Raw genomic sequence first — 26,336 nt, forward strand, 5'->3', positions numbered from 1 at the left:
TGTGTGTGTGTGTGTGTGTGTGTGTGTGTGTGTGTGTGTGTGTGTGTGTGTGTATTAAGGAAAAGCATAAAGGTATTTATGCTTGACTTTTTTTTACTCATGGCGTCATAGTGGAACAGATATATAGTCTAAATCAAAATGTTTAAATTTTTATGTCACTGTCTTTTGATCCTTGTTAAATTTAATTTTGTTGGTCTTTTGTTGTTATTGGTTGGCTTTCTCCAAATGCTAGCTGTATTAAGAAATATAAGGCCAGGTACAGTGGCTCATGCCTGTAATCCCAGCACTTTAGAAGGCCAAGGCAGGAGGATCACTTGAGCTCAGGAGTTTGAGACCAGTCTGGGCAGCATAGCAAGACCTCGTCTTTGTTTAGGGGGAAGAAAAAGAAATTTAAGTAGGAGATGATCTAAGCAAAGATACAATTAATATCCAGCATTCACTGTATAATATAAATCCCCAGACTTTACTTTTTTGTTTACTGGATATAAATAACATCTTTTTCTGTCTCCAGATAATTCCCCCACCACCTCCCATATGTCCAGATTCTCTTGAGGATGCTGATGCTTTGGGAAGTATGTTAATTTCATGGTACATGAGTGGCTATCACACTGGCTATTATATGGTAAGTAATCACTCAGAATCTTTTCCTGACAATTTTTTTGTAGTTATGTGACTTTGTTTTGTAAATTTGTAAAATACTACTTGCTTCTCTCTTTATATTCCTAAAAATAATAATAATAATAAAGTACAACTATCTGTCTGAAGCTTAAATTACTCTTGCATTGTCCCTAAGTATAATTGTAGTTAATTTTAAAAAGCTTTCATGCTGCTGTTAGATTATTTTGATTATACATTTTTGAATTTAAGTTATACTTTTTGTAAATAATGTTTTAATCTCTGCTTTGATTTGAAATTGATTGTACGGGAATGGAAAAGATGGGATAATTTTCATAAAAGAAAAATGAAATTTTTATTTATTTATTTATTTATTTTTTGAGACGGAGTCTTGCTCTGTTGCCCAGGCTGGAGTGCAGTGGCACGATCTTGGCACACTGCAAGCTCTGCCTCCCGGGTTCATGCCAGTCTCCTGCCTCAGCCTCCCAAGTAGCTGGGACTACAGGTGCCTGCCACCACACCCAGCTAATTTTTTGTATTTTTTAGTAGAGACAGGGTTTGACCGTGTTAGCCAGGATGGTCGCAATCTCCTGACCTCATGATCCACCCACCTCGGCCTCCCAAGAAAAATGAAATTCTTCTTATGCACAAAGATCTGGGGTAATATGTACCACATGAACTTTGGGGAGTATGGCTTCAAACTTGTCACTTTATACATTAGTCTCTTACAGACATGTTCTATTGTATTTTAGTCAAAACATTTAAAATTATTTTTAAAAGGAAGCTCATGTGCCCTGCTAAAATTATGATGTGATATTATAGGCACTTGAATTTTTAGTAAATTAATATAGAAGAAACTATATATATATAATTAATATAGAAGACTTAAAGGTGTACGTTTGTAAATGTATCATCTATGTGTGCCCCCTTTAATATTCTTATTTAAAAGTTAAGGCCGGGCATAGTGGCTCACGCCTATAATCCCAACACTTTGTGAGGCTGAGGCGGGCAGATCACTTGAGATCAGGAGTTCGAGACCAGCCTGGCCAGCATGATGAAACCCCGTCTCTACTAAAAATACCAAAAAAAATTTAGCTGGGCGTGGTGGCGCATGCCTGTAATCCCAGCTACTTGGGAGGCTGTGGCAGGAAAATTGCTTGAACCAGGGAGGTGGAGGTTGCGGTGAGTTGAGATTGTACCACTGCACTCTACCCTTGGTGACAGAATACGACTCCATCTCAAAAAAAGAAAAAGGCCTGGCGCAGTGGCTCACACCTATAATCCCAGTACTTTGGGAGGTCGAGGCAGGTGGATCACTTGAGGTTAGGAGTTCAAGACCAGCCTGGACAACATGGTGACACCCCATCTCTACTAAATACACAAAATTAGCCCAGTGTGGTAGCGGGCAGCTATAATCCCAGCTACTTGGGAGGCTGAGGCAGGAGAATCACTTGAACCTGGGAGGCAGAGGTTGCAGTGAGCCAAGATCACACTGCTGCGTTCTAGCCTAGCCAACAGAGTGAGAATATGAGGGGAAAAAAAAAAAAAGAGTCACTCGTCAGTTGTTATTGTATAACCTAAGTATATTTGTATATATCATGAATTCTTCATTTTAATGACCAAAAAGTAACAAATCAACAGCTTGTAATTTGTTTTGAGATCAGTTATGACTGTAATACTCTAAGCTTTTACGTTTTTTAAATCATGAAATAGTTGAAGAAAAAATATATAATGTAAATATAAAGTATTGGTATATTTATGTTCTAAATAGCTTTCTTGAGATATAATTCACATGGTGTGCAGTTTACCTTTGAAAATACACAAGTTGGCCGGGCGCGGTGGCTCACGCCTCTAATCCCAGCACTTTGCGGGGCCAGGGCAGGCAGATCACGAGGTCAGGAGAACGAGACCATCCTGGCTAATACAGTGAAAATATCATCTCTACTAAATATACAAAAAAAACTAGCCAGGCATGGTGGCGGGCGCCTTGTGTCCCAGCTACTCGGTAGGCTGAGGCAGAAGAATGGTGTGAACCCAGGAGGTGGAGCTTGCAGTGAGCCGAGATTACGCCACTGCACTTCACCCTGGGCAACAGAGCGAGACTCCATCTCAAAAACAAAATAAAAAAGAAAATATACAAGTCAGTGGTTTTGGTTTTCACAGTTATGCAACCATCACTACAATTTTAGAACATTTTCATCACAAATAAAATAAAATAAAATAAAATAAAAAAGAAAATATACAAGTCAGTGGTTTTGGTTTTCACAGTTATACAACCATCACTACAATTTTAGAACATTTTCATCACCCCAAAAAGAAACGCTGTTACCTTCATTTTCCCCACCCCTAGGCAGTCAGTCCGCTTTCTGTCTCTATGAATTTGTCTATTTTAGATATTATATATAAACAGAAGTATACGATATGTGGTCTTTTGTGTCTGGCTTCTTTCACTTAGCTTACTATTTTCAAGATTCATCGATGCTGTAGCATGCATCAGTACTGCATTCCTTCTTATTGCTGAATATTCCATTGTTTGGTTATATCACGTTTTATCCATTCATCAGTTCGTGGACATTTAGGTTGTTTTTATTTTTGGGCTATAATGAATAATGTTGCTATGAACATTTGTTTGTGCTGTTTTTGTTTTTTGGTGTTTTGTTTTGTTTTTTGAGACAGAGTCTTGTTCTGTCACCCAGACTGGAGTGCAGTGGCGTGGTCTTGGCTCACTGCAAGCTCCGCCTCCCAGGTTCACGCCATTCTCCTGCCTAAACCTCCCAAGTAGGTGGGACTATAGGCGCCCGCCACCACACCTGGCTAATTTTTTTTTTTTTTTTTTTGTAGATGGGCTCTTGCTCTGTCACACAGACTGGAATGCAGTGCCATGATCATATCTCACTGCAGCCTCAAACTCCTGGGCTCAACAAGGCCCCTTCCCCACCATGCCCAGCCCAGAACATTTTCATTACCCAAAAAGAAACCCCATACCCATTAGAACTCCCTAATATCCTGTCGTCCCAGCTCCTGAGAACCACTAATTTGCTTTCTATGGATTTGCCTATTCTGGACATTTTATATAAATGGAATTCTACAATATGTGGCCATTTATACCTGGATTCTTTTACTTAGCGTAAGTTTCTCAAGGTTCATCCATATTGAAGCCATATATCAGTACTTCGTATCTTTCGTTACTGAATAATATTTCATCATATGGACATAGAACATTTTGTTTATCCAGAAAGGTGTTTGGGTTGTTTCCTCTTTGGGTTATTATGAATAATGCTGTTAGGAATGTTTGTTTGCAGAATTTTTTATGGGCATGTTTTCAGTTCTCTTGGGTGTACAACTAGGAGTGTAACTGTTGGCTCTTAGGCTAACTCCATGTTTAACTCTTTGAGGAACTTTGAAACTGTTTTCTGAAGTTGCTGTACCATTTCACATTCCCACCAACAGTGTATAAAGGTTCTTCTTTCTCCACATTCTCTTCAGCAGTTATTATTGTCTCTGATTATAGCCATCTTAGTTGGGTGAGAAATGATACCTTACTGTGGCTTCAATTTGCATTTCCTAATGACTGAATGATGTTGCATCTTTTCATAAGATGCTGCTGGTCATTTATATATCTTTGGAGAAATATCTTTTCAAGTCTTTTGGTATTTTTTTTAATTGGGTTTGTCTTTATTGTTGGGTGTTAATAGCTCTTTATATTTTCTGTATAAAAGATATCATCATAATCTCTTACCTTACTGCAGTAGTTCCCAAATCTCATGTCTCACCCTGCTAAATTTATTTTTCATACAGAAGCTAGAGTAATATTTTAAAAATGTAAAGTAGATCCCACCTCTTCCTTTAAAAGACTCTCCAATAGCTTCCAGTCACACTTGGGTTAAAATCCAAATGTTTTACCCTGGTTTGCAAAGTATAACATGTTGTATTTCTTGCCAGTTTCTTTGCCTGAATCTCATTTCATGCTCTCTCTTCCTCTGCTCCAGCAACACTGGCCTCTTTTCTTCCTCTTGTATACCAGGTTTATAGCTTCTTCAGGGCCTTGGCACTCATGTTCTTTCATCTGGAAACCCTACCTCAGATTTCACTTGTCTGGCTTCTTGCCATTCAGATATCATCTTAAATTTCACCTTCCCTGTTCAGTCTGGAAGTGATACCCCCTCATTCTCTGTCACTTTATCCCACTTAGATTCTCTGTGTAGCATTTGTCATTCCCTGATATAATTTTTCTTTCCTGTTTTATCTGTTTATGTCTAGTAGAATGTAAGTGCTGTGAGAGCAGGGGCCTTGTCTGTCTTGTAGTCCTTGTATCTTGTATCTGTGGCCTTTAGAACAGTGCCTGGTTCAGAGTAAACTTGGTTCAGAATAAGTTGATATTTTGCCAAATGTTGAACATTAACAAGGTTTAACTCTGATAATGAGATAACCATTTTTATATATAAAGTTTTTTTGTAGATTATTTCCTTATGACTAAGACATATCATTATCAGGTGAAAAAGTATAAACATTTTAATAGCTTTTGATACACACTGACAACTGGCTTTCCAAAATTCGTATTCCTATATGCATTGCCACCAGTACAATATGAAAATGCCTATTTTACCATGGCTCTAGATAGTTATGGATCTTATTATTGATGTTTCTAGCAATAATTTAAAAATATGAATGCACTTATATGCTGGAATATAGTTGATTTGAAGGTTGATAAGGATGAAAAATTAGAGTTAAATTGTACTTAAACATTCCTGTTTCAGGTACTTGATAGAACTGTTATTAAAACCTAGTAGGTTTTTCAGTAGACTTTTGACTTTTACTGAAAAGTCGGGACTTTTTTTTTTTGAGACGGAGTCTTGCTCTGTCTCCAGGCTGGAGTGCAGTGCAGTGGCACAATCTCTGCCTCCTGGGTTCAAGCGATTCTCCTGCCTCAGCCTCCTAAGTAGCTGGGACTGCAGGCATGCACCACCACACCCAGCTAATTTTTGTATTTTTGGTAGAGTCGGGGTTTCACCATGTTGGCCAGATGGTCTCAATCTCTTGACCTCGTGATCGCCCCCCTTGGCCTCCCAAAGTGCTGGGAATACAGGCATGAGCCACTGCGCCTGACCTCCTTTTTTTTTTTTTTTTTTTTTTTGAGACAGTGTCACTCTGTCATCCCAGCTGGAATGCAGTGGTATAATTTTGGCTCACTGCAACCTCCACCTTCTAGGCTCAAGCAGTCCTCTCACCTCAGCCTTCTGAGTAGCTGGGACTATAGGCATGTGCCACACCTGGCTAATTTTTTTTTTTTTTTTTTGAAACAGAGTTTCGCTCTTGTTGCCAAGGCTGAAGTGCAATGGCGCAATCTCACCTCACCACAACCTCCGCCTCCCAGGTTCAAGCGATTCTCCTGCATCAGCGCCCCGAGTAGCCGGGATTACAGGCATGCACCATCTTGCCTGACTAATTTTGTATTTTTAGTAGAGACCGGGTTTCTCCATGTTGGTCAGGCTGGTCTCAAACTCCCAATCTCAGGTCATCTGCCTGCCTCGGCCTCCCAGAGTGGTGGGATTACGGGTGTGAGCCACCGCACCTACAATTTTTGTGGGTTTTTTTTGTAGAGATGGGGTTTCACCATGTTGCCCAGGCTGGTCTCGAACTCCTGAGCTCAACTGATCCACCCACCTCAGCCTCCCAAAGTGTTGGGATTACAGGTGTTTCTGTTTCTTTTACCAGAGTTTGAGCAGCATTTGTTGGGCAGCACCTTTTCCAGAATATTTGCCACAAATTCTAGCTAACTAGAGAAATGATCTTTACTTTTAGAAATATTTTTTGCATATATGCATTCATTAAAGTTAATTAATTAAAATATAAACATATGAACTTCAGTTCAGCAGTGTTAGGAAATTCCACTTTCCTGAGCCTGCATTTTTGTCTCTTGGGAATTTTTATCGTTTAAAAAAATAAGCCAGCTGGGCAGAGTGGCTTAGGCCTGTATTCCCAGTGCTTTGGGAGGCCGAGGTGAGGTGATTGATTGCTTGAGGCCAGGAGTTGGAGACTTGCCTGGGCAACATGGAAAGAGCCTGTGTCTGCAAGCATTTTTTAAAAAAATTAGCTAGGCACGGTGGCATGCATCTGTTATCCTAGCTATTTGGGAGGCTGAGGCAGGAGGATTGCATGAGCCCAAGAGTTTAAGGCTGCAGTGAGCTATGATATACACCATTGTGTTACTGACCATGGGTTCTTCGGCTCTCAATGCAATAGAAATTGTGAGGCCAAAGGAGTTTTACCAAATAAGGCTTTATTGGACCATATGCCCAGGCATAAGGATGGCAGCACAAGAGAGAGACAGTTTTCTGGCTGGCTCCCCGGAGGGAGTTGGAAAGGCAGTTTTTAAGAGGCTACAGTGGGGAAAGAGTGACTTTACGTATGTAGAAGCAGAGAACTTTTAGCACCTGTGCAGTTTCATAACATGCTTCTTCATGCCTGGCATGTCGCATTAGCATGTTACATCCCCACCCCAGGTGTGATTTTTAGTGTTATAATGAAGCTAAGTTAAGGACTGGTCCTTCTCTGGCCTTGTGTGTATGCTGGAGATAGAGCTAACTCCCTTGAGTGAGATTTATAATGGGAGCTGCTTATTTTAGCTCCAAGGCATCATAATCAGTAGGTATGGCCCCTTGAGTAAGATTTATGGTGCATGGTCCAAATGGTTTGTTTGGGGTCTCTGCTGGCCATGGGGCTTCCCCTGCACCAGCTTGCAGTAGAGGTCCTTGGTGGGGATCGGTGTAGGGGAAGGAGACACTGAGTCCTGTCCCTACTCTGTTTGAACTGCACTCCAGCCTGGGCAACAGAGAGAGATGCTATGTCTAAACAAACAAAAAGAATAAGCCACTGCTGATGGTTAGGTTTTCCAAAAGCTTTAGTGTGTTTTTTTGTTGTTTTGAGAAAGGGATTTTTTTCTTTACATTTTTAAAAAGTAGAATCAGGGTCTTACTCTGTCTCCCAGGCTGGAGTACAGTAGCACAGTCATGGCTCACTGTAGCCTCAATCTCCTGGGCTCAAGTGACCTTCCCACCTCAGCCTTCTGAGTAGGTGGGACTACAGGCACAAGCCACAATGCCCAGCTGATTTTTTAAATTTTTAGTAGAGATGAGGTCTCCCTGTGTTGCCCAGGCTGGTCTTGAACTCCCAGGCTCAAGTGATCCTCCCACCCTGGCCTTTCAGAATGGTGCGATTATAGGTGGGAGCCAGCCATTCCCTGGCCCAGCTTAAGTGGTTTTCTTTTTTTTTGAGACAGTCTCGCTCTGTCACCCAGACTGAAGTACAGTGATGTGATCTCAGCTCACTGCAACTCTGCCTCCTGGGTTCAAGCGATTCTCCTGCCTCAGCCTCCCAAGTAGCTGGAACTACAGGTGTGTGCCACCATACACGGCTAATTTTTTGTATTTTTAGTAGAGACGGGGTTTCATATGTTAGACAGGATGGTCTCAATCTCCTGACCTCGTGATTTGCCCGCCTCAGCCTCCCAAAGTGTTGGGATTACAGGCGTGAGTCACTGCGCCTGGCCTTAAGTGTTTTTAATATGTCATTGCCTTAAGCTAGCAATTCTTAACCTTTGTTCTACTGAAGCCACGTGGTTGAGATAGGCTCTGAGTCTAGCTCTTAACCTCTTTTTGTCTTAGAAACCTAAGCAGAATGCAAATGACTAAGAGTAATGTTGTTGAAATAACACAAAATAGGTTATAACTTTGATACTCATTAGTAACAAATCTTTCAATACATTTTATGGTCTCTTAGGTGTAGATCAGTAATGAAGTGGGAAGCCACTGCAAGCTAGTATACATGTAGGAAAAGATAGAAAGCATTGAAGCCAGAAAAGAGAGGACATTTGGGCTAGATCTGACAAGAAAAACAAATGTTTTAGTATTAATTTTTGACTTTAATTTTTTTTTTAGTGAATACTGGTGTTTAATGGTCTCATTTTAATAAGTATGACACAAGTAGTTTAAGGTCATATATTTTATTTGATGAGAATAAGGTATAGGCCAGGCATGGTGGCTCACACCTGCAATCCCAGCACTTTGGGAGGCCGAGGCAGGTGAATCACCTGAGGTCAGGAGTTAGAGACTAGCCTCAACATGGAGAAACCCGGTCTCTACTAAAAAAATATACAAAATTAGCTGGGCGTGGTGGTGCATGCCTGTAATCCCAGCTACTCGGGAGACTGAGGCAGGAGAATTGCTTGAAACCGGGAGGCAGAGGTTGCAGTGAGCCAAGATCACACCATTGCACTCCAGTCTGGGCAACAAGAGCGAAACTTCGTCTTAAAAAAAAAAGGAAGAAAAATCTTTTTTAAAATTAATTAATTAATTTTTTAAGATGGAGTTTTGCCCTGTTGCCCAGCCTGGAGTGCAATGGCGTGATCTCGGCTCACTGCAACCTCTGCCTCCTGGGTTCAAGCAATTCTCCTGCCTCAGCCTCCGGAGTAGCTGGGATTACAGGCATGCGCCACCATGCCCAGCTAGGTTTTTTGTTTGTTTGTTTGTTTGTTTTTTTGAGAGGCAGTCTCGCTCTGTCCCCCAAGCTGGAGTGCAGCGGCGGGATCTCAGCTCACTGCAAGCTCTGCCTCCCAGGTTCACACCGTTCTCCTGCCTCAGCCTCCCAAATAGCCGGGACTACAGGTGCCCGCCACCATGCCCGGCTAATTTTTTTATGTTTTTAGTAGAGATGGGGTTTCACCATGTTAGCCAGGATGGTCTAGATCTCCTGACCTTGTGATCCACCTGCGTTGGCCTCCCAGAGTGCTGGGATTACAGGCGTGAGCCACTGCGCCTGGCCTAGTTTTGTATTTTTAGTAGAGTTGGGGTTTCTCCATGTTGGTCAGGCTGGTCTCAAACTTCGACCTCAGGTGATCCGCCCACCTTGGCCTCCCAAAGTGCAAGGATTATAAGCATGAACCACCTTGCCCAGCAATGTTTTTAAATTTTTGAAATTTAAATTTTATTTTTTGGAGACAGGGTCTCACTCTATTGCTCAGGGTGGAGTGCAAGGACACATTCACAGCTCACTGCAGCCTTGGCCTCCAGGGCTCAAGCAGTCCTTTCACCTCACCTTCCTGAGTAGCTGGGACTGCAGGGATATGCCACTGCACCTGGTCATTTATTTATTTATTTATTTGAGACAGTGTCTTGCTGTGTCACCCAGACTGGAGTGCAGTGGCGTGTTCTCGGCTCAGTGCAGCCTCTGCCTCCTGGGTTCAAGCGATTCTCCTGCCTCAGCCTTCCAAGTAGCTGGGATCACAGGTGCCTGCCACCACGCCTGGCTAATTGTTTGTACTTTCAGTAGAGATGGGGTTTTGCTGTGTTGGGCAGGCTGGTCTCGAACTCCTGAGCTCAGGTGATCCAACTGTCTCGGCCTTCCAAAGTGCTAGGATTACAGGCATGAGCCACTGCACCCAGCCTGAGCCACCACGCCGGCATAATTTTTAAATTTTTTATAGAGACAGGGTCTCATTATGTTGCCCAGGGTGGTGTCAAGCTCTGGGTCTCAAGTGCTCCCCCTACCTCAGCCTCCCAACGCCGTGGGATTGTAGGCATGAGCCACTGCAAGGAAACCGTAACTGCAGCCTAATAGTTGTTTTCTTTGGGATAACTTTTAAACTTTTAAGTTGATTAAAAGACTATCAACTTAATTTCTGATTGTATTTTGTTGAATAAAATAAGTAAAATGTCTTGTGAAACAAAATGCTTATTAACATCCATATAAAGCTATCTGTATATAGCTATCTATATCTATATAGCTATTTTTTTTAACTTCCTTTATTTTCCTTACAGGGTTTCAGACAAAATCAAAAAGAAGGAAGGTGCTCACATTCCTTAAATTAAGGAGTAAGTCTGCCAACATTATGAAAGTGAATCTTACTTTTGTAAAACTTTGTGGTTTGTGGAAAACAAATGTTTTTGAACATTTAAAAAGTTGAAATGTTAAAAAGTTGAGAAAGATTAATGTAAAACAATCAATATTAAAGAATTTTGATGCCAAAACTATTAGATAAAAGGTTAATCTACATCCCTACTAGAATTTTCATGGTGTCAAAGTATCATTGCACCAAATACTTAACTGGTTGGTTGTGTGGAATAAACATACTTTCACAATAAAGAGCTTTAGGATATGATGCCACTTTATATCACTAGTAGACAGACCAGCAGACATGTTTTTTTATTATGATACGAGATAATCTAGGCATACTGCACTGTACACTCTGACATATGAAGTGCTCTAGTCAAGTTTAACTGGTGTCCAGAGAGGACATGGTTTAACTGGAATTCGTCAAGCCTCTGGTTCTAATTTCTCGTTTGCAGGAAATGCTGGCATAGAGCAGCACTAAATGACACCACTAAAGAAATGATCAGACAGATCTGGAATGTGAAGCGTTATAGAAGATAACTGGCCTCATTTCTTCAAAATACCAGTGTTGGGAAAGAAAAAAGGAAGTGGAGTGGGTAACTCTTCTAGATTAAAAGTTATGTAATAACCAAATGCAATGTGAAATATTTTATTGGGCCCTATTTTGAAAAACCATCTGTAAAAGACTGGGGTGGGGGTGGGAGGCCAGCACGGTGGTGAGACAGTTGAGAAAATTGGAATGTGGATTAGATTTTGAATGATACTGGATAATTATTGGTAATTTTATGAGCTGTGAGAAGGGTGTTGTAGTTTATAAAAGACTGTCTTAATTTTCATACTTAAGCATTTAGGAATGAAGTGTTAGAACGTCTTAAAATGTTTAAAATGATTTAACAAAATGTGATGTGATGCATATGTGGCAAAACGTTACAGAATCTAACTGGTGGACATGGCTGTTCATTGTACTGTTTTTTTCTATCTTCTGTATGTTTAAAAGGATATAATAAAAATATTTAATTTTTTTTAAAAATTAGCTATGTGTCTGTGATTGTATTTCTTTTTTGCATATTATTTTGCCCTTTGGCCCATATTTTGATATGGATGCCACCACAGTGTTTTGTGTATGTGCATGTGTATTCCCACTTAATGTCACATTTTTCATGTCTTTACATATTTTTGTTTATTTTTGAGACAGAGTCTCACTCTGCTGCCCAGGCTGGAGTGCAGTGGCACAGTCTCAGCTCACTGCAACCTCTGCTACCCGGGTTCAAGCGGTTCTCCTGCCTCAGCCACGTGAGTAGTTGGGATTACAGGCATGTGGCACCACACCCCGCTCATTTTTGTATTTTTAGTAGAGATGGAGTTTCACCATGTTGGCCACGCTGGTTTCAAACTCCTGACCTCAAGTGATCTGACTACCCCGGTGTCCCAAAATGCTATGATTACAGGCGTGAGCCACCGCGCCTGGCCTCTCTATTTCTATACATAGCTTTTCACATATTATGTTTCTTGTTTATATATTGTTTATATCTGTATTTTCTCTTTCATTAGAGGAAAGGTACTACATCTTATTCTTCATGGTGTCTACAATATCTGGCAGTTTTTGGAAGTCGAGGATGAACTTAAGAGCATAGACTGGTGGGATTGTCAAAGAAGAGAGCAAATGGAAGAGAAATGTCAGTTGTTTTTGGATCAGTCTTTAATTCATCATGACAGGTTAGGCATTAGTTGTAATTCTTGCAAATTTTGAAGAAGACTTAATAAATCCTACATTAGGTAAATGGCTTTGAAAGTTGAGTTAATCATAATGGTGTTTGACCTAGGACTTTTTAGGCCCTATTTATCTTAATATCGAATAATGAAGTGGCTTCCCCCTTAGATATAGACAGAAAACATCAAAGCCACCACACTGCCTGGCTGGACTTACCCTAGTAATAAAGTCAAAACTGAACTAGTTCTCTGGCTTTAACTGTAACAATTGTCCTTGTGGTTGTAAGGAATCTAGATGAAAATTACATGGTCTGTTCTACAGCCATAGCTGTACCTACATTCAGAAGACAGGCACAAGTTGCTGTGTTTGAAGAGATCCTTCATTAAGGGATCAGACAGATTACTTTGAGACATCTAAGTTTAGCTTTTCTGCAGGGTTGCCCTTAACAGAAATAAACTACAGAGTTAACTTTTTTTGTGTGTTTTGATATAGTCTCAACTCTCGCCCAAGCTGGAGTGTACTGGCATGATTTCGGCTCACTGCAACCTCTGCCTCCCAGGTTCAAGCAATTCTCCTGCCTCAGCCTCCCAAACAGCTGGGACTATAGGCATGTGCCACCATGCCTGGCTAATTTTTGTATTTTTAGTAGAGATGGGGTTTCGCCATGTTGGCCAGGCTGGTCTCGAACTCCTGACCTCAGGTGATCCACTCACCTCAGCCTCCCAAAGTGCTGGGATTACAAGTGTGAGCCACTACGCCTGACCCAGAGTTAAGTTTTTTAAAATGTTTTTATGAACTTAAGTCTTGTGTTGTTTGAAAGAATGGATTCAATTTAGACATCAAATTCCAAAAGTTACTAAGAGCAGCTGGGCACAGTGGCTCACACCTGTAATCCCAACACTTTGGGAGGCCAAGGCGGGCAGATCATCTGAGGTCAGGAGTTCCAGACCAGCCTGGCCAACATAGTAAAACCCCGTCTCTACTAAAAATACAAAAATTAGCCGGGCATGGTGGCACGCGCCTGTAGGCCCACCTACTCGGGAGGCTGAGGCAGGAGAATTGCTTGAACCCGGGAGGTGGAGGTTGTGGTGAGCCAGGATCGCGCCACTGTGCTCAATCCCGGGCTAAAGCGAGACTCCGTCTCAAAAAAAAAGTTACTGAGAGCAACTCTGGGCCAGGCACAGTGGCTTACATCTGTAATCCCAGCATTTTGGGAGGCTGAGACGGGCGAATCACTTGAGCCCAGGAGTTCAAGACCAGCGTAAGCAACAAAGCAAAACCCCTGACTCTACAAAAAATTAAAAAATTGGCAAGGCATGGTGGTGCATACCTGTAGTCCCAGACATTGGAGAGGATGAGACAAAAGGATCACTTGAGTACAGGAGGTTAAGGCTGTGTAATCAGCCATGTTCACACCATTGCACTTCAGCCTGGGCAACAGACTGAGAGTCTGTCTCAAAAAAAACAAAACAAAAGCAACAAACAAAAAAATGAGCAACTCTACTTCTGTACACTTTTTTTTTCTCTGCTTTTGTACACTTTTTTTTTTTTTGGTAGCAACATGATCTCACTATGTTGCCCAAGCCGGTCTGGAATTCCTGGGTTCAAGCCATTCTCCCTCGGGCTCCCAAAGTGCTGGGATGACAGGCATGAATCACCATGCCCAGCCCTTCTGTACACTTTTCACAGTGTACCCTTTTGTGATTTTTAAAATGTTGGTGTGTACATTTATTGTGAATTTTTTAAAACATGTAATTAAGGCTAGACGCAGTGGCTCATACCTGTAATCCCAGCACTTTGAGAGGTCAAGGTGGGTGGATCACCTGAGGTCAGGAGTTCGAGACCAACCTGGCCAACATGGTGGAAACCCTATCTCTACTAAAAATACAAAAAAAAAAAATTAGCTCAGCATGGTGGTGGACGCCTGTAATCCCAGCTACTGGAGAGGCTGAGGCATGAGAACCACTTGAACCCGGGAGGTGGAGGTTGCAGTGAGCCAAGATCACAGCACTACACTCCAGCCTGGGTGACTGAGTGACTGTCTCAAAAAAAAAAAAGAAGAAACTAATTAAATTGTATCATGATATATCATCATTACCCTTTTTGAACTTTTAAAATTTTTTTATCTTTAGAGGTAATTCATACAATGTTCTTTAATAGATAAGTGCTTTTCTGTCAATATATCTTAGAGAACACACCCTATCAGTATTTAAAACTCTTATTCTTTTAAGCACTTACAGGATATTCTTGTGGATAGATGTGTACCATGCTTAATGAATTGAGCTCTTGTGGATGAGAGTTTAATTTGTTTCTAATCATTTGCTATTTAATAGTACAGTCAGCATCTTTAGGATTAAGTATCTAGAATTAGAACTACTGTGTTGAAGAGGATATTGCATTTATTTTATTTTTTTTTATTTTTTATTTTTTTTTGAGATGGAGTCTTGCTCTGTTACCCAGGCTGAAGTGCAATGGCGTGATCTCAGCTCACCACAACCTCCACCTCCCGGGTTCAAGCAGTCCTCCTGTCTCAGCCTCCTGAGTGGCTAGGATTACAGGCGCACGCCACCATGCCTAGCTAATTTTTGTATTTTTTTGGTAGACACAGGGTTTCACCATGTTGGCCACACTGGTCTCGAACTCCTAACCTTGTGATCTGCTTGCCTCGGCCTCCCAAAGTCCTGGGATTACAGCCATGAGCCACTGCGCCCGACCTACGTTTAAATTTTTAATAAATGTTTGCTAAATTGTTCTCAGTAGAGGTTATATTAATTTATATTTATACCAACATGGAGAGTTTGTTTCCCACAAAATAGCCAATAATTTATCAAACCTTTGAATCTTTGTCAATTGAATAAAAATAATTATCTCATATTTATAAATTTTTATCTTATTGTGAAGTTCAGCACCTTTTCATGTGTTTAAGAACTTTCAGTTTTTTTGTTGTTTATATGGTCTTCCTGTTACCATTTTTAGGTTTTTGTTTTTATTTTCAGAATTTTTGCTTATAAAATTTTATTTACAGTCAATTCTCATTATTTGTGGAATCTGTATTTGTAAAGGTACCTACTTGCTAAAATTTATTTGTAACCTAACATCAATACTCGTGGCAGTTTCATGGTTTTTCATGGACATACACAGAGGTGAAAAATTTGAGAACTTTACCCAGATATTCCTATCTGGGGTTAAACAATGTTTTTTGTTTAGCTTTCTTACTATAAAAAAGTGTCCTTTTCGAAAGCAGTTTATATAGTTCTACATTTTTCACATTTTTGTGCCTTCTGTTTGTGATTTTACTGTTGAAAGTGATTCCCAAGCATTGTGCTGAAGTGCTATATAGTATGGTATTCCAAGGCGCATGCAGGCTGTGAGGTGCCTTAGAGAATACATATGTTGGGCCAGGCGCGGTGGCTCAAACCTGTAATCCCAGCACTTTGGGAGGCCGAGATGGGCGGATCATGAGGTCAGGAGATCGAGACCATCCTGGCGAACACGGTGAAACCCCGTCTCTACTAAAAAAATACAAAAAAACTAGCCGGGCGAGGTGGCGGGCGCCTGTAGTCCCAGCTACTCGGGAGGCTGAGGCAGGAGAATGGCGTGAACCTGGGAGGCGGAGCTTGCAGTGAGCTAAGGTCCGGCCACTGCACTCCAGCCTGGGCGACAGAGCGAGACTCCGTCTCCAAAAAAAAAAAGAGAGAGAATACATATGTTAGATAACCTTCGTTTCAGCATGAGTTTAGTACTGTTGAGTGGGACTTAGATGATGATGAGTCATCAATATTTATTTATTTACTGTATTTTTTGAGATGGAGTCTCGCTCTGTCGCCCAGGCTGGAGTTCTGTAGCATAATCTTGGCTCACTGCAACCTCCTCCTCCCAGGTTCAAAAGATTCTCCTGCCTTAGCCTTCCCAGTAGCTGGGATTATAGGCGCCTACCACTGCACCCGGCTTAATTTTTGTAGAGGTGGGGTTTTACCATGTTGGGCAGGCTGGTCTGGAACTCCTGACCTCAAGTGATCCACCCACCTTGGCGTCCCAAAGTACTGGGATTACAGGTATGAACCACCCTGCCAGGTCTGTATTTATTAAGTAGTGTGTCTTTAAACAGAAACAGATATAAAATAAGGTTATGTATTCATAAGTTGAAGAAAATGTGACCAAAGGCTTACAGGAACCTAACCCTGTATTTCTCTTAGGAACAATGGCTAAGTATTCACTAATTTGCGTGTTTGTGGCAACTTTATAGAACATAACTACCTCAAGTCATTTTATAAATGATTTACAGAAGAATAAAGGGATGGCGAAAATCAACTTTGCTACCAATTTTAATGAGAATCCAAATATAGGAGACCCAATTTTTTTCCCATATTTTCCCAGTTTTGAATGTTTATGTATACCTAAAAGACATTACAAACTTTGAAAGCAACTGTTCATTATGCATGAATCTGGAACATACCTACCTTATAAATACTGATTTTGGATTTCAAATGCATCTCTACCATGTTCTACCTTATTATTTTTATTCTTCATGAACTCACTTGGTCAAAATGCAATACTTTTTGTTTTTTAATTTATTTTTATTTTTTGTAGGAATAGGGTCTCACTGTGTTGCCTTGAACACAGGCAACACAGTGAGACCCTGTGTTGCCTGGATGGCCTTGAACACCTGGCCTCAAGTGATCTTCCTGCCTTCCAAAGTGCTGGGTATTGCAGGGATGAGCCACCACACCTGTCCAAACTGCAATACTTTTGAAAACTTCAGGGCTTATAGTTTTGTTGAAGTGATAGATGATGGCTATATTCTTTGTTACATAACAGCAAAACATTTTTGTTTTTACATTTATAATTACCAGTTAGAATGACTTTCAGTGGATTGGTTTTCATTTTTCACATCATCTTTACCTTCCCGTTACCTTGTATACATATCTGTCTTCCATACTTGTCCCCTTACAAACTTTTCAAGTAAATTCTGGTGTACAAGCATAAAAGATGAAAGAACATTTTTACATTGTCACTTGTCCTTTTAGCAATTATGCGATGATTCAGCTGTTCTAGGTACAACTAGAGGGAGAGTATCCCAGGCGAGGGAGATAACAAGTACGAAGGCCCTAAGACACAAGTGTATTTAACATGTTTGGGGAACAAGGAGTTAATCGTGGCTGGAGTGGAAGTAAGGAGGAGAGATTAAGGAGATGGAGCTAAGAGAGGTAGTCAAGGGTCAGGCCATATGTCAGTGACAGTAAGGTCTTCAGCATTTACTTTAAGTTGGGAGTCCATTGTTGAAAGGTTTTGAACCCAAGTTATAGCATGATCTGACTTACACAAAGAGACTTCTGATTGCTGTGTTGAAAATACACCATAGGTTTCAAGGGAGGAAGCAGGCTGACTAGTTAGAGCCACTGTGGTAGCATTGGATCTGAGTATATTTTCCAAGTGGAGCCACCAGGGTTTTCCAGTAGATTGATTACATGTGGTGTATGAAAGAGGAGCGTCAAGTATAACTCCAAGATTTTTGGCTTATGCATCTGGAAAAATAAAGTCAGAATTTAATGAGATGGAGGTCTACATAAGGAGTACTTTTGTGGCAGGAAAGAAGTTGGGTTTTGAACATGTGAAAATTGAGATGCCCATTAATAGAAGTTGGATGTGAATAAAGAGTCCAGGTCAGGTGCAGTGCCTCATACCTGTAATCTCAGCACTTGGGGAGGCCAAAGCAGGAGAATCATGTGAGCCCAGGAGTTCAAGACCAGACTGGGCAACAATGTGAGACCCCGTCTATATTATTAAAATAAAAAAATGGTTCAGAGGAGAGGTCTGGGCTAGAGGTGGAAATGTAGAAGTTAGTATAGATATAGACTTTAAAGCTATTCAACTACAGGAGATAGCTGAGGAAGTGCAGTCAAATAGAGAAGACATCAGAGGAGAACTCTGGGGTTCTCTCAGTGGTTAGAGATCAGATACGAAGAGAAACAGTGCAGGAGACTTAAGAAGGAGCTCTCAGTGAGTTAGGAAAATCAAGAGGGATGCTCTGGAAGCCAAATGAAGGCAGTGTTTTGAGGAAGAGGGGATGATGGGCCATATGAAAACCAATAGGTCAAATGCTGTTAACCGGTCAACTAAAGTGAGGACTGAGAAGTATTCACGAATTTAGCAATGTGGAGCTCATTGGTGACCCTCATAAGAGCTGTTTTGGTGGAATGGAGGAGGTAAAATCCTGGAAGGAGAGAACATAAGAATGAGCGAACAGTTGACAGTGCATATAAACAACTCTTTCACGGAACTTTGTATTTCTGAATTTTCATTTATTTGGATATTAATAAAATCATCGGATATAGCTTTATTTTAGTAAGATTTGTTTTGTGGAACTTCAGTTGTGTATACGCGTATGTGTGTGCATGTATGTGCATATGGTGTTTCGATGGAAAATTTATTAATTGTGGGTCATGGTCAAAAAAAAAGCCTGAGAATAAGGAGTTAGATCAAGAAGGTAGAAGGAATGTTGACACGAGTTGTGGATATAGGAGATTCTACCCATGTGGGCACAGTGGAAGGATTTAGGGAGTTGGAGCAGGTTGGGATATATATGTGACCAAAAAGCAGGAATTTAGCTCTTTCATTTGCCCCTGCTTTTACCATGTGATGTGATGTTATGCCCAGACCGTTTATTCCCCGAAGAAGACCACCAGAGTCCAGAGTCAAAGCCAAGCGGCAAGGATCTTACTGCAAGTTCGAACTTGGTCCCTCCGCTTCACAGCTTACTAGAGGGCCCCGAACAATGCGTGCGCTTGCTTTTTATAGCCCGATGTAAACAGGACTTGTAAGGTTACAGAGGAACAAGGCATTTCTCTAGGTTACAGCATTACAATTGGTTAACATTTTAAGTTATACATTTAGCAGTTTTCTATTGGTTCCCGTGCTTTCAGTAAAACCACAAACAGCTGTGTCTTTATCGGGGATTTTCCAGGTGGTGTTTTTCTAAAGTTGAGATATATGGTAATCTCTGAGTTGAGAAATGTGTTTTTACTGGGCTCAGGAAGTTGAGAGATCTATGGTGGGACGTGTTTGTACTGGGCTCAGGAAGTTGAGAGATATATGGTGATTTTGTTGAAAAGAGGGAAATGTGGGGAAAAGAAAGGTCAGCCTGTTACTGTGTTCTTATAGATAGAAGTAAGTTTAAGAGACTCCATTTGGCTCTGTATTTGAGATGCTGTTAATCTGTGACTCTACTCCCAATCTTGTCCTTGCTAGAGACATCGCTGTGGTAATTAAGGTTTAAAGGATTTTGGGCTGTAAGGAATGTGCTTTGTTAGGCAAATGCTTAAAGCCTGCTTGTGGTTGAAGGTCAGTACCATTCTCCTAAATCTCAGCAAAAGAAAAACATCTGTCTCCCGCCTGTCCCTGGGCAAATGGAACATCTCTGGGCATCTGTATGTCTTACTGCTGATTCACTCCCTCATCTTCTGAGCAACAAATACCGAGGGAACTCAGAGACCGGTGCCAGCGTGGGTCCTCTGTAAGCACAGCACTGGTCCCCTGGGCCCCTCCTTTCTCTCTCTATACTTTGTCTCTGTGTCTTTATTTCTTTCAGTGTCTGCAACCCCTTCACCTTCCACGATGACTGTAAGCTTCCAGAGGTCTCCCTAGAAGCCAAGCAGATGCCAGCACCATGCCTCCTGTAAAGCCTGCAGAACCGTGAGCTAATGAAACCTCTTTGTAAATTATCCAGTTTCAGGTATTTATAGCAGTACAAGAATGCCCTAATACAGAAAACTGGTACCAAGAAGTTGGGCATTGCTATAAAGATACCTGAAAATGTGGAAGCAGCTTTGGAACTGGGTAGTGAGTAGTGGTTGGAAGAGTTTGCAGGGCTCAGAAAAAGACAGGAAAATGAGGGTAAGTTTGGAACTTTTTTTTTTTTTTTGAGATGGAGTCTTTCTCTGTCACCCAGGCTGTAGTGCAGTGGTGTGATCTTGGCTCACTGCAACCTCTACCTCCCAGGTTCAAGCGATTCTCCTGCCTCAGCTTCCCAAGTGGCTGGGGTTACAGGCATGCGCCACCACGCCTGGCTAATATTTTTGTATTTTTAGTAGGGATGGAGTTTCACCATGTTGGCCAGGCTGGTCTTGAACTCCTGACCTCAGTGATTCACCCACCTCTGGACGAACGGAGGCAAGATGGTGCACTTCCGGGTTCTTCTTCACCACCAACTCTTCCCGCGCGTGCGAAAATGCAGCCGGCACCCAGGGAAGGTGCAGATCAACTGGGCATGCACCAGGTGACGTCAATCCAAAGAGACCAAGGTAAAACAGGTGATGTCAATCTGAAGAGACCAAGATTTACCTGGTCACACCTGCGGAACACCCCCCGACACGCCCGTGCCCCGCCTATTGCCCTCCCACTCCTAGAAAAGATGCTCTCGGCCAGTGAGCCACACGGCCTTCCTGAGTCTCTCACTCCTGTCGGGATGTCGGGACTGCAGAAACTCCGTCCGAGAGCCCCACCGGGGGACTCTGCCGGCCTTCTTTGCCGGAGGCCGACAGACCTCTTCCCCACACCTTAGGTGACCAAAATAAACTTGCAGTTTTGCTCCTACACTTGCCTACCCACTGGTTCTTCTGTGCCCGCTCGGCTGGTCTTAGAAAAACAAATCAGTTGGTGCCGAAGACCCGGGAGGAGACCCCTCCTCAGGCCTCTAAGGGTTGAGGAACCTCCTCCTGCTCCCACGCAGCAGACGGACCAGGACCTGAGACCCGCTTCCCTCACTCTCACGGCCTCTCTGGGGTAAGTGCCCTTGTCTCCTCTTTACCTCCCTCGGCCAAAAATCCTGTGCAGGTCCGAGGCCCACTTTTGAGCCACCAAGTGACTTGGGAGACCCGTTCAGGACGGAGACGTCCGCCTGAAGGTAATCTCCACTTTGGCTCCATGAGCCTCCAGTCTGTCTCTGCTGGTTCCAAAGGATGCTTTGAAGCCAGGCAGAGATCCACTTCCATTTCCATTGTGTCCATTGTGTAAGTAAAGAGGAAACAAACGGGAAACCCCCCCAGTCCAAATTTCCAAAGAGCACCCCCTTAGGGTGCCTCCTAGCCAATTTAAAAACCTTACAGTTCGAACAAGACCTTAGAAGGAAGTGGTTAATTTTCCTTTCCACTATGGCGTGATCAACCTCAGCAATTTCTGCCAGCAGCTAGGCAAGTGGTCCGAAATTAATTACATACAAGGCTTTTGGGCCCTACGCTCTCATCCCCATCTGCCCTATACTCCTACTTCTCTCCCCGCTCTCTCCACCCCCTCCCTTCCTGCCCAGGCTCCTCCTCCTCCCCCCATCCAGACTCCTCCTTCCTCCTCCTTATCTACTAGTAATCCACTCGGTCCCGTGCCTCCTTCGGGGCCCCCGACTGGCTGTCTTGAGTCCTCTATCTCTGCCCACACCCTCCTACAGTGTTAGCACCTTTGTGAGAGGTGGCTGGGGCGGAGGGGGTAGTCAGAGTACATGTCCCTTTTTCATTGGCCGATCTTTCCAAAATTGAGAAGCGTTTGGGTGATTTCTCAGCTAATCCTACCATATACATAAAGGAATTTAGACACCTTTGTCAGGCCTATGACTTAACTTGGCATGACCTCCAGGTTATCCTAACCTCTACCCTAAACTGACTGAGGTTCTAACCCAGTATGCCCGGTTAGATCCGGCCTCCCCCACAGGGGCCACCATTTTGGTGTCTTATTTCATTTCTCAATCAGCTCCTGACATTCGTAAAAAACTTCAAAAGGTAGAGGATGGTCCTCAGACACCAATACAAGACCTAGTTAAATTAGCCTTTAAGGTCTATAACTCCAGAGAGGAGACGGCAGGCTCGCCTTGAACAGAAGTTACAGCTCCTAGCAGTGGCTATACAGCCCAGTCGTAATCCCAGACCAGAGAGCACACACCCCACAGACTCCAAAGCTGCAAAAGGAGCCTGCTATAAGTGTGGCAAGGCAGGACACTATGCCAACAGGTGTCCGCAAGGTCCCCGAGCCCCAACGCAGCCTTGCTATAAGTGCAAGGCATCAGGACATTGGGCCAGTGAATGTCCTAACCCTCGTCCACCAGCAACCCCCTGCCCTGCTTGCCAGCAGGGAGGGCACTGGAAGTCTGATTGCCCCACCCTGAGAACAGGTGCTGCGTATCCACGTGACCCCCTTTCCCAGGATCCTGGGAGCTCCTTCCAGCTCCTACATCTGGACAATGACAACTGAAGGTGCCGAGACTCGGGGACCCCTATCACCCTCACCGAGCCGCGGGTAACTCTCCTGGTAGCGGGTAAGACAATTAATTTTTTAATCAACAGCGAGGCTACCTATTCTGTTTTGCCGTCCTTCTCTGGACCTAGCCTTCCATCCAATATCTCTGTAGTAGGAGTAAGTGGAAAGCCATCCACTGCACGAAAAACTCCACTCCTTAATTGCTGCCTGGCCAACAACTACTTTGCGCACTCGTTCCTCATTCCCAGCTAAAAAGGGCCCCTACCAAAAGCAATCAGTGGAAATCAGTTTGGCTTTCCCCCACTTGCCTCAAACTTACTAAATTTTCTTAACTATCTAATACTCCCCAACCTTGCCAGGACCTTCCTTCTGGGTTTTGCCCATATTCCAACAAATGCTTCCATTCCTCATTCCTATACTAATACTGTGCCTTATTTTATTTTTCATCCGTGCGTCCAAATACCAACCATAGGCCCCGACCTTAATGACGCCCCTTAACAGCAGGAAGTAGCCAGACAGACCACGGCGCCCCTTTATCACTATTATCAATAAAAGGTTGGACTGTTTGGACGAACGGAGGCAAGATGGTGCACTTCCAGGTTCTTCTTCACCACCAACTCTTCCCGCGCGCACGAAAATGCAGCCGGCACCCAGGGAAGGTGCAGATCAACTGGGCATGCACCAGGTGACGTCAATCCGAAGAGACCAAGATAAAACAGGTGATGTCAATCTGAAGAGACCAAGATTTACCTGGTCACACCTGCAGAACGCCCCCCGACACGCCCATGCCCCGCCTATTGCCCTCCCACTCCTAGAAAAGCCGCTCTTGGCCAGTGAGCCACACGGCCTTCCTGAGTCTCTCACTCCTGTCGGGATGTCGGGACTGCAGGAACTCCGTCCAAGAGCCCCACCGGGGGACTCTGCCGGCCTTCTTTGCCGGAGGCCGACAGACCTCTTCCCCACACCTTAGGTGACCCAAATAAACTTGCAGTTTTGCTCCTACACTTGCCTACCCGCTGGTTCTTTTGTGCCCGCTCGGCTGGTCTTAGAAAAACAAATCAACCTCGACCTCCCAAAGTGCTAAGTGTTATGTGCGTCCATGTGAAGAGACCACCAAACAGGCTTTGTGTGAGCAACATGGCTGTTTATTTCACCTGGGTGCAGGCGGGCTGAGTCCGAAAAGAGAGTCAGCGAAGGGAGATAAGGGTGGGGCCGTTTTATAGGATTTGGGTAGGTAAAGGAAAATTACAGTCAAAGGGGGGGTTGTTCTCTGGCGGGCATGAGTGGGGGTTACAAGGTGCTCAGTGGGGGAGCTTTTTGAGCCAGGATGAGCCAGGAAAAGGAATCCCACAAGACAATATCATCGCTTAAGGCAAGGACCAGTCATTTTCACTTCTTTTGTGGTGGAATGTCATCAGTTAAGGTGGGGCAGGGCATTTGCATTTCTTTAGTGATTCTTCAGTTATTTCAGGCTATCTGGGCATATATGTGCAAGTCACAGGGGATGCAATGGCTTGGCTTGGGCTCAGAGGCCTGACACTAAGTTCACAGGCGTGAGTCACCACTCCCGGCAAGTTTGGAACTTCTTTTTTTTCTCTGTGGCCCAGGCTGGAGTGCAGTGGCACGATCTTGGCTCACTGCAAGCTCCACCTCCTGTGTTCATGCCATTCTCCTGTCTCAGCCTCCCAAGTAGCTGGGACTACAGGTGCCCAACACCAATTTTTAAAAATTTTTTGTAGTTTTAGTAGAGATGGGGTTTCACCATGTTAGCCAGGATGGTCTCGATCTCCTGACCTTGTGATCCGCCCGTCTCAGCCTCCCAAAGTGCTGGGATTACAGCCATGAGCCACCGCACCTGGCCAAGTTTGGAACTTCTTAAGAGACTGGTTAAATGGTTGTGACCAAAATGATGATGGTGGTATGGACAGTGAAGTCCAGGCTGACAAGGTCTCAAAAGGAAACAAGTAATTTATTGGGAACTGGAACAAAAGTCACATGTTATGTCTTAGCAAATAACTTGGCTGCATTCTGTTTGTGCCCTAGGGATCTGTGGAAGTTTGAACTTAAAAATTATGACCTCGGGTATCTGGCAGAAGAAATTTCTAAGCAGCAAAGCATTCAAGATGTGGCCTGCTGCTTCTAACAGCCTGTGCTGAGATGTGGGAGCAAATGAATGACTTAAAGTTGGAACTTACATTTAAACAGGAAGCAGAGCCTAAAAGTTTGGAAAATTTGCAGCCTAGCCATGTGGTAAAAAATAGAAAACACTTTCTCATCAAGGAATTCAAACAGGCTGTGGAGCAACCACTTGTTGATATTTGCATAACTGAAAGGGATCCAAGTGGTAATATCCAAGACAATGGGGCAAAGGCCTCAAAGGCATTTCAGAGACCTATGGGGCAGTCCCTCCTATCATAGGCCCTGAGGCCTAGGAGGACTGAATGTTTTCCTGGGCTGGGCCCTGTGCATCCTCCGAACACTGCATCCAGATGGCTTCAACTCCAGCAGGGGCTCAAAGGGGCCTAGGTATAGCTTGGGCTGTTACTTTGGAGGGCATAAGCCATAGCCTTCACACCTAATGGTGGTAAGCCTGCAGGCGCACAGAATGCAAAAATGGTGGATTCTTGGTAGCCTCTGCCTGGATTTCAGAGGCTGTATGGAAAAGCCTGGGTGTCCAAACAGAAGCTTGCTGCAGGGGCAGAGCCCTCACAGAGAGCCTCTACTAGGGCAGTGTGGAGGGGAGATGTGGGGTTAAAGGCCCCATGCAGAGTTCCTACTGGGGCACTGCCTAGTGGAGCTGTGAGAAGAGGGCTACTGTTCTCCAGACTCCAGAATGGTAGAGCCACTGGCAGCTTGTACCCTGCATCTGGAAAAGCCACAGGCAATCAACTCCAGCCTGTGACAGCAGCCTCAGGGGCTGAACTCTGCAAAGCTATAGGAGCAGAGCTGCCCAAGGCCTTGGGAGCCCAATCCTCATATCAGCGTGCCACATGGAGATCATTGTGGAGTTATATGATTCAATGACTGGCATGCTGGGTTTTGAACTTGCATGGGGCCTGTAGCCCCCTTTTTTGGCAGATTTTTCCATTTTGGAATGGAAGTATTTCCCCAACCCCTGAACCCTTACTGTATGTTGGAAGTAAATAATTTGTTTTTTATTTTATAGGCTCATAGGTGGAAGGGATTTGCCTTGTCTCAGATGAGACTTTGGACTTCTGAGTTAATGCTGGAATGAGTTAAGACTTTGGGGGACTGTTGGGAAGGCATGGTTGTATTTTGCAATGTGAAAAGGACATAAGACTTGGGAGGGGCCAGAGGTGGAATGATATGGTTTGGATATTTGTCTCTACTCATGTTGAATTGTGTCCCCAGTGTTGGAGATGGGGCATGGTGGGAGATGTTTGGATCATGGAGGCAAATCCCTCATGGCTTGGTGTTATCTTTGTGTTGATACTGAGTTCTCATGAGATCTGGTCATTTAAAAGTGTATGGAACCTGCCCCCCCACTGTCTCTCACTTGTTTCTGCTTTTGTCATGTGACATGTGTGCTCACCTTCTGCCATGATTTTAAGTTTCCTGAGGCCTCCCTAAAAGCTGAGCAGATGCCAGCACCATACTTCCTGTGAAGCCTGCAGAACCGTGAGTCATCTAAACCTCTTTTCTTTATGAGAGAAAGAAAAGGAAGGAAGGGAGAGAGGGAAAGAGAAAGGGAGACAGGAAGAGATGGATGGAGCAAGGGAGGGAGGGCTTACAACCATGAGGACAGGTGTTGGGTCAATGAGGGATGACTTGGGAGTCCTATGAAGACTGATGTAAACTAGAATAAAGGGCATGATGAGCTTATGATTCAAAAGTATTTTGTCATAGAAGTAGTTCATTT

At 43.4% G+C, this 26,336-nt stretch overlaps 1 protein-coding gene across 1 annotated transcript in view; it reads left to right on the forward strand.

Moving 5' to 3' along the window:
• LOC111539904 (survival motor neuron protein) overlaps positions 1–11,528 on the forward strand; it is a 30,187-nt gene extending 18,659 nt beyond the window's left edge. The window contains exons 7-9 of the mRNA XM_026454688.1: positions 512–622; positions 10,431–10,484; positions 10,959–11,528. Coding sequence (XP_026310473.1) covers positions 512–622; positions 10,431–10,481 — 162 coding nt within the window. The 3' untranslated portion in view covers positions 10,482–10,484; positions 10,959–11,528. The remainder of the gene's footprint in view (positions 1–511; positions 623–10,430; positions 10,485–10,958) is intronic.
• The last annotated feature ends 14,808 nt before the right edge of the window (positions 11,529–26,336 follow it).

Source organism: Piliocolobus tephrosceles, chromosome 4 (assembly GCF_002776525.5).
Source record: "Piliocolobus tephrosceles isolate RC106 chromosome 4, ASM277652v3, whole genome shotgun sequence".
NCBI classification, from domain to species: domain Eukaryota; kingdom Metazoa; phylum Chordata; class Mammalia; order Primates; family Cercopithecidae; genus Piliocolobus; species Piliocolobus tephrosceles.